This window comes from Microtus oregoni, unplaced genomic scaffold, assembly GCF_018167655.1.
Source record: "Microtus oregoni isolate MIOR12 unplaced genomic scaffold, Mior012 000012F_ref0000307, whole genome shotgun sequence".
Classification (NCBI taxonomy): Eukaryota; Metazoa; Chordata; class Mammalia; order Rodentia; family Cricetidae; genus Microtus; species Microtus oregoni.
The window spans coordinates 36,802,419-36,814,497 of NW_024543071.1; the positions used below are offsets into that span (position 1 = coordinate 36,802,419).

Below are 12,079 nucleotides of genomic sequence, written 5' to 3' on the forward strand. Positions count from 1 at the left end.
AGAGAGTATGCAGCACTATTTCAACAACATAAGCAAACATTTGTTAATGCCTAGTTGTTAGTCTAAGTAGCTTACGTGTATGTGTCTAAGTGGTTTATTCTTAAATCACACAACCACCCGCAAGACAGACAAAACTCTGCTCCCACTGATGATGGAATGAAATTGTGTTTAAGGTTACATAGCAAGTAGGTGAAAGGGCAGGATTGTTGGGGAATATTATTTGAAGTCATGTTACTTTTGTTTGTGCTGCATTTGTTTAACTCTGTGAACCTGTAGCTCTTTGCCTGTCTAAAACACCTGATTGGCCTAATAAAGAGCTAAATGGTCAATAGCAAGGCAGGAACAAGGATAGGTGGGGATGGCAGGCAGAGAGTAAACAGAAGGAGAACCAAGGAAGAAAGAGGAACAAGAGAACAAGGAGAGGAAGACATCACGGGCAAGCCACTTAGCTAAACAGCAAGTCTCAGAGAAGGAAATAAAGAAAGATAGATATACAGAAATAGAAAAAGATAAGAGCCCAGAGGAAAAAGGTAGTTGGGATAATTTAAGAAAAGCTGTCAAGAAACAAGCCAAGCTAAGGCCTGGCATTCATGACTAAGAATCAGTCTCTGTGTATGATTTATTTGGGAGCTGGCCCTCCAAAAAAGCCAAAAGAATAAAACATCACACTGCACAGGATTCTGACTCTAAAGCACATACTCTTTACTTCTCTGTTGAGACAGCCAGGAAGAACCCAAAATCAACACTAAACATGATTAAAAAACCATTTTATTGAGGCATTCAGAGACCAAAATCATGACATGCTCTACAGGGAAGGCAGTGTGCTGCTTTCGCAAGGCAGGACAGGGCAGGTGCCTACCTAGGTTTTTACAAAGATCTTGGAACTGAAACAAAAATTGCCTTTTCATCCGGTGAGCAATGGGTCATATTTATCAACAGATCCCCAGGAAGGGGTTTCTAGAAAGAAGGACTGCCTATGGAGGAAGGTTGTCCCATGGTGGTCCCGATGATGACACTCATGCAAAGTCTTTCTGTCACCTGAATCAACCCAATTTTCATCTTCTCCTCTTCCAGTTCCTTCTGGGTCATTACTCCTAGAGCCAGTGGCTAGGGTGCTGAGGGAGGCTGAGGTGCTACAGACCTGTCCCTGTGGAGCTGCTGTTTGATGCAGCTCTCCCAAGCTATGAAGCCCTATCTGTCCCTTTAATAGCACAGGCACAGGCTATTTTCAGCCTTTGGACACAAGCCAGTGGCAGCCATGTCACTTGGGTGGGGGCTGCGGGAAGTGCTTCCGTGCACAGCTGTCTTGTTCTCGCTGCAGAACAAAGCATCCATGTTCTATAATTGTACCAGGAAGCACTAATACAAGCTTTCCACAAAGCTCAAAATTCAATTAGTGACGGGTTTGTGACTTTGACCCTGAAGACAGACACAGTCTTGGCTTTTGACCAGCAGAACGGCCCCAGCTTAGCAAAGCTGGCTGCTCACAGCTCATGGCTTCCCTCTCTCTTGCCAGTCACATTGTCATGTTTATCAATGGATGCTTGCCTGGAAAATTGAGGTCGCCTGGCTTTGAATTTGACTGATTTGTTCTGTAGCATCATTGGCAGAAGGCTTTCACATACAGTTGGATCTTATAGCCCTGCTGTTTGTGCACAAAGAGGAAACTTACGATACTGTAATCTTAACACTTACATGATTATACCTGGCAGGAAGCCGGGGAACCCTTATCTCAAGCATTATTGAACCTCAGCAATATCAATGCGTGAGTGGCTTGGGAGAAAAACGGCGTAGTGTTTTCTTACTGTTAGCTCCATGTCCTCTTCATCTTTCTCCTTTGTGGTCTTCTCTGGCTCCTCTGGCTCCTTCTCTTGGAGGTGAATTTCTTGGGCCTGAGTCATATAGGGCATGTCGTCTTTGTTCTTGAACTCCAAGCTGAGAATTGAAGGAGGAAGTAGAATTCCCAGAATTACCTAAAGTAATAATAATGATAATAATAATAATCACATTTAAAGGATTAAGATTAGGGTGGTTGCTTAGAATCAGAGAACCTGGGGTGAGGCGTGTGTGTGTGTGTGTGTGTGTGTGTGTGTGTGCACATGCATGATCATGCACAGGTGCTGTACTGGCTGAACATGGATGTGGAAATCTGGAGATCTAAACATACAATAAAGAAACACTTATTTTACTCAGATATATCTTATCCTGTTAATTCTAACATTATGGGGGAAACTGAGGAGAAAGATCTTATTCAAAAGCAAAAGCAAAAAAATAAGAGATTTTCATTTGGTCATTAGACAGAACTTGGCCTTGTAAAATCAATTCATACACATACTGGCATGTATTTGTGAAGCAGAGTTGATGTGCTAGCTGATGAGCTCTGTCAAGTAAAGCTTTCTGGGTTGACCTTGAAGGCACATGTAGAAAATCATTTTATCTACTGTAGAACATTCTATTGGCAATAACCAATGTCCAAACAGAACCATCCCTTCCCACAGAGAATATTCGTGGAGAATAGTTAGTCTCCTTGCACAAAAGCCCCAGAAAGGCCAACACTGCATTACTCTCATGTGTAAACACGGTGTGAATCTCAGTGTCAGGATGCTTTTCATGGCAGAGTGATCTCCTCCACTGTCAGAGAACAGTGTCCTCTCCAGCTTCTCTCAATTCTAAAATGGTTCCAGTGCATAAGGGTCCCGAAGATGAGCCTCCCTGAAGATACTGCACCAAGGGGAGGGACTCAGACAGAATCTGAAAGATCAGTGGGTGTGATGCCTCCACAGGGACAGTCTTGTGGTCCTAATAGCCACGGGGACTTAAGACCAGTGAGGAGAAAAGGTCCAGAACTGACTCTGAATTATAGGTGTTTTGGGAGGCTCAAAGGGCATGCTGGCAATCTTTGTAGGGTACAACGCCCTGTCCTCGGAGCTGAGAACCAGCTTGGCTTCCCACCTGAGGCCAGGATTAGTGGTTACTAGCAGCAGGACTCTGGGATGTAATACATGACCTACTTCATAGAACCGTTTTTGTAACTTCAGCTCAAGAGCCCCTAAGAAAGGCAGAGTGAGACAAACAGTTCAGGCCCAGTGAAACAAGTCAAGGAGGGCAGGATGCAAAATTGTGGTGTAAGTGGGTCCAAAGATACTAGGTGTATCATGAACGACATGGTCACACTACATACTAGCAAATTTGTTACGAGAGTAGATGCTAGACAATCCTACCTCATGCAAAAAAAGGTAATTGCGAGATGATGAATGTGCCAATTTGCTTGACTCTGGTAGTTACTTCACTGTGTATGTTAAAGCATTGTATTGGTATCTTCAATACACGTAATTAAAAACTGGCATCATAAAAATTAAACCAAACAAACACTCTTCCATTTTTCTCTCATTCATTTCTCTCTCTCTCTCTCTCTCTCTCTCTCTCTCTCTCTCTCTCTTTTCAAAAATTCTTTTACTTTAATGTTTTCCCTGAAAAATCACTAGCAGGATTAGAGGAAGCAAAAATTGGGCTGAGTGTGTCGCTCAAAGGTAGAGAGCTCTCTTGGCCTGTGTGGGGCCCCACGGTCTTCTCTAAAACTGCCAACGAATAAGGCAAAAGCCCAACTTTCTCTTCTCAAGAAAAAAATCATATACACAGTCTGTTCAGTACCCAAGAGAACTACTACCTCTTGGTTTCCCTTAGTTCACTTCTATAGCTGTCGCTATACACCTTTTGAAAATGGGTTTAGGTTGTGTCGACTGGCCTGTGACTCGCTTTTCCTCATCTGAGAACAGATCAGGGACTAGGGATGTATCTCACTGCCATGTGTGAGGTTCTGGGTTTGATTTTGAACCCACCTCTCCCTAGTAATGTCTTGATGTACAAATCTATCTCAACTTTAGTTCAGTTAAAATGTCTCAAGCCCATTCTATCAGAGGCCATGTCCCTATGTTATGACATAATACAAGATAGCCTGAGTGGGATCAGAAGGGTATTTAGCCTCACAGGGCACTGAAGGGTGACTTAGATGAGACTCCTGTGGTAGCATGATTGTGCAAGAGTGTACAGTGTCCCCCAAGAAACCTGTGTGTACTATGCATCTCTGGATTTGAGACAAGATTCTGTTTTTGTAGGCCTTCAGATCTGGCCTCAAGACCCCCAACCTAAGACCTTTGAGGGTAGAGGCAGAATAAGCAATCAATGACTACAGCATATGTAGTCTGCCTTCTTAAATGTGACAGACCCCAAGTTCAAACCCTTAACTCTAAATGAAAATCACATCTCTAAAGAGATTATAATGAAGAGTGATGGGTTAGCATCACCTCCCGACATAAGATAACCCTTAGACCCACCATAGATCTGGCTTAGAAAACTCCAACCAACCCTTGGACGCTATGGCAACGGATCTCTTTTGGGTATGCTGACCTTGAGGCCCGAGTTCTTGCGCATGCGGAGCCGGCCCATCCACATGTCAGTAAGTAACATCTGGCTGCACGTGTGTGCAATGAAGTCACGGTGCTTGGCAGCCACAGCCAGCTGCAGGCATGTGGCATTGCTCCAGTTCTTCAACTCATATGTTAGCAGTTTCATAGCCAGCTGCTCATCCTGCTTATAGGACTGGTCCAAGAGTTCCACAGCCAGCTGGCCAAAGTCCCTGGAAGACAAGGCACAGGAGGGTGACTTAGATGAGACTCCTGTGGTAGCATGATTGTGCAAGATTCAGGCCAACTTGGAGACTTCCATGAACAAAGATGAGCCCCACTGTGTAATCATAAAAGGTAGCTTGCTGTGAGGAGTAGCTGTTTCATGTCAAATCTGCTGGCTCATAAAACCACCCAGTCAACATCCTTTAAGTGTTCACTAGATACCATGTCTAGAACTGAAGATGTTAGGGCAAAGCTTGATTCCTGCACTCAAGACCCCCAATTCAGGGCATGTGAAGGTAAAGGCAGAATAATCAGTCAACCATTAGAGTATAGTCTGTCTTCTTAAACATGACAGACCTGTTCTTGCCAACTATATATGATCTCAGCCAAGTGACTTAGATTCTCTGAGATGTTATCCTTAATTGGATGAAGTACATGATGCTATGACCTGTTGCTTGGGGCAGTTGAGAGGATGAATGAAATCAGTGTAACCTCTCTGTACCTCTATGCAGCGTTGTGCACAATAAGGGTAAATGACTCATGCCCACTCTCTGTGTGCTCTAGTGCAGGGACTCTGTTACCCCGTAAGTTTTGTGGAACCTAGAACTTCTGGCATTTGGGGTCTACCCTTCCTTCTCTCCCCACCCTCCTCACGAGTGACTGGCCAACCTGGAGTTGTGGTTCAGCTCCTGGGAAATGTCATCAACCATGTCATTCTCAGAGGCCTCATGAGCCATGGCTTTGCAGAGCTTGCAGGCCACCAGGGCTTTGGCCATGGCTTCCTCTCCGTGCTGCCAGAAGAACAGGGCCATCTTCTGCCTCTTCATGAGGACAGCCCACACCATCAGCTCATGGAAGGGGAAGGGGAAGTGGTTGATCTCGGGGTCATCCAAGTCAATGTCTACCTCCTCTTCACGCTTTTTAGTTGTCTTTCTTCCTCTCCTCAAGGGAATGTCATCCTGCAATTTTAGAGAAACAAAGGCAAGCTGAGTTGAAAAATGAATCAGATTAATTCACTACATACTTTATGTATAGCTTCCATTGGCTCAGCTCTAGAATCATACTGAAACGAACCAGACCAATTCTTATCCTAAAGAGACTTGCAAACTTCTTTGGGCTAATTTAAAAATAAGACTTAATAAATGCATATTCAACGACCAACATGTCCGTTTATGCTTTACTTTAAACAGAACATTTTCTAAGCTGGGGATGGTGGTGAATCCCTAAAAGCCCAGCAACACCTTGGAGTCAGAAACAGGAGGATGGCGAGTTCGAGATCAGGCTGGGCTACATAATTAGAGTCTGTCTTAAAAATTCCAAACATGTTTTCATAGGTCATTTTCTTCCTTCCTTTCTTTTTTGTTTGTTTACTATTGTCCATTTCTTCTTCCATAGGTGTGGCTGTCTATACCTCATGATGGACAACATTACCATGTTTCTTTTTTCTCCTTATATTTTTTTTCTGAAAAAGCAAGGATATTCTATATTTGTGTTTTCACATAACAACAATAAACAATGAACCAAAGATGGGAACAAAACTGCTCCAGTTTCTGCACCCCTATTAGATGCATCTGTGAAATTCTTTGGATCTGTTGGCATTGGTAAATATTTCTAACTGATTTTGCCTGTGGAGTTTATGCACTTGGTTTTCAAGTTAATATTTACAATTGGATTTATTTATTTTTGTTTTGCCCCCACTGCTAACATAAATCCATTGTGGAATTTTAAGAGCTACTGTGAACTGCCACCATGGCACTTGGAAAATCGTATTTTAGAATCATGCACTAAGCCTTACTATTAAAATGAACTCATATATCTTTTAAATATGTGAGAAAGAGAATAATCGACACTAATAATTTGAGCAAACACTAACCTCCATTCCCAGCAGTTTCAAGGCTTTGGGCTGTTTAAAAAAATGTTGTGAACAAGTTAGATCTTTTTTTCATTGAGGTAAGAAACGAATTCTACTATATTGCAAATAAGTAATATAAGAACTCTATGGTACCATATAGCGTTAATTCTATGTCACTGAGTAAACACAATAAAAGGAACATGTTTTTGAAAAGATTGAGGAGAGTTAGGGATGTTGTGATTGTGGTGAACCACAGCAAATCAGAAAACTGAAGAGATAAAATTGAAGGTTTAGAATGACTTTTGTGGGTTGAAGTTTCCCTTTCCTATGACCGTCCTACTTCACTGGCTCCTCCAGGATGTACAGCACTTGAATAAATATTATGGTCTGAGTGTTTTCCTCCCCACCCATCTGCATCAGATGATGAAATTCTAACTGACAAGGTGGGTATTTGGGAGAGAGTGTTAGATCACGATGGAAGATGCCTTCTGAAAGAAAGTTATATCGTTATCAGAAAGGCTGATGGGAGTTGGTTGGCTTTTCCCGTGTGAAGACACAGATAGAAGGTACCACCTAGGAAGCAGAAAACAGGCCCTATGCATACACTCAGCCTGTTGGTACCCTGTTCTTGACCTTGGAGCTGTGGGAGATACATTGATGTTGTTTATATGCCCCTTAGCCTCTGGTATTTTGCTACAGTAGTCTGAGCAGAGAAGACAGATGAAAAATGAAACAACCAACAGATCAAACCAGATATTTCTCAAACCTCTGGAAAACTTCTGTTATGTAGAGAGTTGGGGTATAATTCGAAATGTTTGTTTAGATGTTTTCTTTGGCTATCTTCCAGTGTTGCGCAGCAGAGCAAGGGTGTGCGGGCCTTAGCAGGTGCTGTTGGTGGCAGGAGTTGCTCAGTGACATGGAGGGCATCCCCACACAGGGAGTGGCTTCCTTGGCCTTGCTGGGTGTTTGTAAAATGGGCACAACTGAGGGCACGGAAAAAGCCACTTGGGAATTTGTATTTAAGAATGGGAGAACAAAATAACACCCATGGGCCAGGGGTACCAATTCCATCTCCTAAGTGCATCAGGGCAGTGGGTGTCATTTCGGAAGCTACCAAGGACATAAGAATTAGGAGCTGACAGTTCCTGTAATTTGATGTGATTATATAACTTAGAATAGCTTGACGCTGTCTCTCTCCTTTTCTCTTTTGGCTTCTAAAATTACCACAAGTCTACATTTTTTGTCTTTATTCAAACATTTTGTTCCCCCTCTCCTGGTTTTCTAATAGATCCACAAAATATTTTCCTCAGTGGAAAACTTTGTTAAAAAACAAAACAAACAAACAAAAACCCAGAAAAACAAAAATAAACACTACATAAAGGGAAAAATCATAAAACCCAAACATTAAGAAACTCATAAATATTTTTTTAAAAGAGAGAAAAAGGGAAAAAATCTCATGCCCCCTACCAGCAGAGCCAATTGCTCTCCAGGTGTCTTTTTGGGATCCTAAGGGTTCTCCAGCCCTTCAGGGAGTGAAGTCCAAGCAATATTTTTAGTAATACACGCCTTTGAGGGTCCTGGCTTACGAAAACACTAGCGACTCAAAGCTGTGGGGACCTTAGCTTGACAGGAGAAAAGGCGATGGAGCAACTTGGGGACTGTTCCTAGATCCCAGTGCTAGGCACAAAATGAACCAACCAACAACAAACCAAACAACCAACGAACACAAACGCAAACAAGCTTCACTTAAGAACATCCTCAAGACGTACACACTGAATCACTGGCTAAATCGAGCCATGAAGACATGTTCTAGAAATGCCTTATTGCCATCCTGTGGGACATAGGTGGAAACTGTCCCTGCTTGGACTTCTTTTGCCATAGTAGTTCTGACCCAGTGACTCCCGAGGAAAGTGCAGGTTTTTGCTGGAATTGAACTGTAGACATGAAAATGCAAGATAGAAAATCCAAAAACGAAGTCCCTCCCCCAATGGAAGATCATTTTTATTTGAAGGAAAGACTAGCAGAGAGACTAGTTATTTAGACTGTAACTCTAGAGAGACGTTTTTAGAATGACCAAAGTGGGACTGTCACCACAAGGAAAGCAGCAGATAGAATTTGTTTGCCCAGTATTTTATATTTAATAATAAATTTCAATAATTTGGATGGAAAAAGGGGGGGGGTGCGCTTTCTGTCTTTTCAATTTGTTTTCCCTTGGAGACAAGAAGACCCGAAATCTCTCCTCCCTAGTCTTCCCCAAAAGAATCTCAGAACATGTTAGAAACTCACCCTTTTGGGGCCAAACAGATTGTGGTAGAGGGTCCGGAAGCGCTTGCGGGTGTAGTTGCAGCGGTAAGCCCCGCCCATCAGGTACTCAATCACTAGGCCAATGTCTATGAGGCTGATTCTGTAGTCCGGGGGCAGGTTTCCCTGTTAGAGATGACGGGAACAACAGACAAACCCAAAAAGACGGCATGGTTTACTAGGGGTTCATTGGCAAGTGTTCTGTAACTATTTTAGAGTAAAAATTATAATGAAAAAAGAAACATGAATGTATTATTATGCTGGTTAATTAATTCACCTTAAAATAGATCCAACCGAAACCTGGATACTCTCGCTTGGAAAGAAGACATAAGTTAAATAAGAAGATGCGGTAATCGCCGGCAATAACAGAAAATCAAATTATTTATTCAAGTCTTCAGCTGGGGAGAAAAAAACACCAGTGTAGCAGAAAGAAACACAGGCTAGACAAGGCAAGGGCTATCATTCCCAGCTTCTAGATGCAGGGTCCCCTGATGCTCCTGAGCCTCTCTCTGACCCAGGCCTACCTCTTGTAGGCCCTTTGGGTATCCCCCCACTCACAAAAAAAAGACTCCTCTCAGAAGATGAGTGTCGCTACCGGGGCGGGGACCACTTAGAGATCAATTCTACTTAAACACAAGACCTCTGTTAGCTGGTCACATATACTGGCCCTCCCCCAAACTAGGTAAATAACAGGAATCAGGGAAGGCATTTCATAGTGTCAGAATGGAACTGTAGGAGTGTTGCTTGCGCTGAAAGGGTGTGTGTGTGTGTGTGTGTGTGTGTGTGTGTGTATCAGAGAAGAAATTTTAACATTGGAATGAAAACTTTCACAAAATTAGGTGGTTTTGTCACCTTTTGTTGCAAAATAGCTTCGTTTGGGGCAATAGCAGTCCACTTACAGATCACCAGAATGTGATATGGGACTCCGGCAGTAGGAAATCCATTTAATTGGTTAAAAACAGCTTCAATGTACAGTTTTAAATTTTTCTTGAACTTTTTAAAATTTTTATATTTCCCATGTGGTTGGTTCTTGGGATTTTGTTGTTGAAAGTATGTATCAGTGAAGCAAAAGAAAAAAAATTGATGTGTCTGGGATCCAGCCTGGGTTGGGCTTTTTGTGTTCTATTCTCAGTAGCAAAATTGAGTAGCTAGATTCCCTTCATCATCCTTGGTTGGGATAACTGCATCCTGGATACATGTTACGTGCTGAGGATCATGCCCTGATTTGGCGTGGTCTGCACACAGCAATGACGAGGCATCTGTATTGCTTATCCTGGGACACAACTGTTGGACCGAAGGGCAGCTTGCAGGTATTCATGCCCAGAAAGGCCAGAGACATGAGTCCCCAGGGCAAACAGCACGGGGCTAGGCTCTGTTAGCTCAATTCTGCGTGACTCTATCCTTTTCTATATCTCACTTTGTGTTCTAAAATCAGAAATCAGGGACCTTCGCTCCTTAGGTCCCGCCTGCTTCTAGAAGCTCGACTGTTAATCAGCATCCATCAACTGCTTTCACTTTCTACTGCTCCCCATTGGGCAAAGAGCACTGCGCGGAGTGCTCGGGGTTGGTGTCCTCCGGAGTTTGGTGTGTGGGGTTGGAGGTGGTCAAGGAAGTGATGTGGATGGATCTGTGCTCTCGCTTCCCCTGCTCTGGAGGAGGCTGAAGGGGTGAGTGGTACCTTGAATGCCCAACAGGTTGTGACAACAGCCTCCTGAAGGAGTCTTCCTTTGCTTTGGATCTTTCCAAATTGGAATTCAAAAAATTGAGACCAGAGTCATTCTTACGCTGTCTGCTGTTCTTAATCCTGTCCCCACCCTGTGGGGCATGACTTTGGGAATGGGCAAAGCTTCAAGAACGAGCCCCCATTTCATGTCTTAACAACACAGAGCAGGCCCTGAGCTTCAAGTTACTTCATAGAGAGGATCGGGAGGCAGGTTGACAACTTGAGAATGTTGTCCTCATGCTCTGAACCATTACTCGAAGGTAAAGTTTAAGTCATGCCATGCTATAAGATGTCCTTGGGAGCAGTTCAAACTCAGAATGAACTGTCTTTAGGCGTCAGCTCATGGTATGGCTGTCAGGTTTGAACTGTTTAGGAACATTGCTTTTTTTTTCCCCATTTGAAACACATAGCAAGCCTTGAAAACAAGCTTGTTTCTTCAGGGTGTGGAAAGTCTTAAATGATTGCTGATTGTTAGGTTCAGCAAAGGAGAGTGTGGAAAAGACGAGGGGACAGACAGGCTTGATGGGGGAAAAATAATCACTGGTTAGGGCTCATTCTGGGGAGCACTCAGGAAGTAAGGAGGTCACCCATGGTTTAGTAGGCTAGCAAAGTAAAAAAAAATAACAGGCAATCATTTATTTTTTTAAAATAAGAGTGTTCCTACAAATTTGCATGAATTTATCTTATGGGCTTCTGAAGGTCTCCTTTTCTTATCCAAAATTTCAAAAACCCTTTCCTTCCTTCCTTCCTTCCTTCCTTCCTTCCTTCCTTCCTTTTTCCCTCTCTTCCTCCCTCCCCCTTCTCTATTCCTCCCCCTCTCTTATAGTCAGCAAAACTGGTCTTAGTTCCCATGTAAATGAACTTTAAATCTTAATTTCACTGTGGCCTCTGTATTCTACTCAAATCCCCCTCCTCTGGCAGGGAAGGAGCACACAGATAATCTGAAGTGTTAGCACAGTTAATTGAAGAAAGAGAAACTACGACTTAAAACATCCGAAGCCACAGACCGAGCAGGCAGCTACTGAAAGGGCAGGTTATATGTTAAAGGAGTGTGCAGACAGACTTGAGCCGCTAGCTTAAGAGGGAAGCCACGAGTATAGCTGATGGATTTATGCATCAAGTCGCTTGACCGAATTGGTTTGCCTTATATCAGTTCAAACTCCTGGTGGATGGAGAATAGCGATTCTTTATCACACTGCTTGTAGATTGCTCTCTAGATAGGAAAGAATTTGAGATCATGAGACTAGCTTGGAAGCATTTCTCCTCACTCATTTCTGTTGGTTTCAAAGAACAGTGGGACTTAAAGATGACCTGATTGGCTTATGGTGATCTGATAATTAAAAGATGTATTCTTGGATTTGTAGGCATTGTTTACATTTAATTCAGAGATATCTCACTATCTATTATGTTTAAAGTCCAGAACTATGTTTCTAACTCATGCACATGTATGTGAATATACATTGTATTATGACTACCAGTTAAAACTTTCTCAGAATTATATATATATATATATATATATATATATATATATATATATATACACATGCCTATAAGGAAAGAGGAGTTTATTATATT

The 12,079-nt window shown here is 42.7% G+C and overlaps 1 protein-coding gene across 23 annotated transcripts in view; it reads right to left on the minus strand.

Moving 5' to 3' along the window:
• Trpm3 (transient receptor potential cation channel subfamily M member 3) overlaps positions 1 to 12,079 on the minus strand; it is an 804,706-nt gene that overhangs the window by 80,948 nt on the left and 711,679 nt on the right. For 9 of the 23 annotated variants that reach the window (XM_041661172.1, XM_041661183.1, XM_041661174.1 and 6 more), the window contains 6 exons: positions 9,059 to 9,094; positions 8,767 to 8,907; positions 6,502 to 6,531; positions 5,298 to 5,587; positions 4,408 to 4,636; positions 1,806 to 1,973 (listed from right to left, as the gene is read on the minus strand). In XM_041661172.1, coding sequence (XP_041517106.1) covers positions 1,806 to 1,973; positions 4,408 to 4,636; positions 5,298 to 5,587; positions 6,502 to 6,531; positions 8,767 to 8,907; positions 9,059 to 9,094 — 894 coding nt within the window. The remainder of the gene's footprint in view (positions 1 to 1,805; positions 1,974 to 4,407; positions 4,637 to 5,297; positions 5,588 to 6,501; positions 6,532 to 8,766; positions 8,908 to 9,058; positions 9,095 to 12,079) is intronic. The other 14 variants (XM_041661178.1, XM_041661173.1, XM_041661179.1 and 11 more) reach the window with 3 other exon arrangements.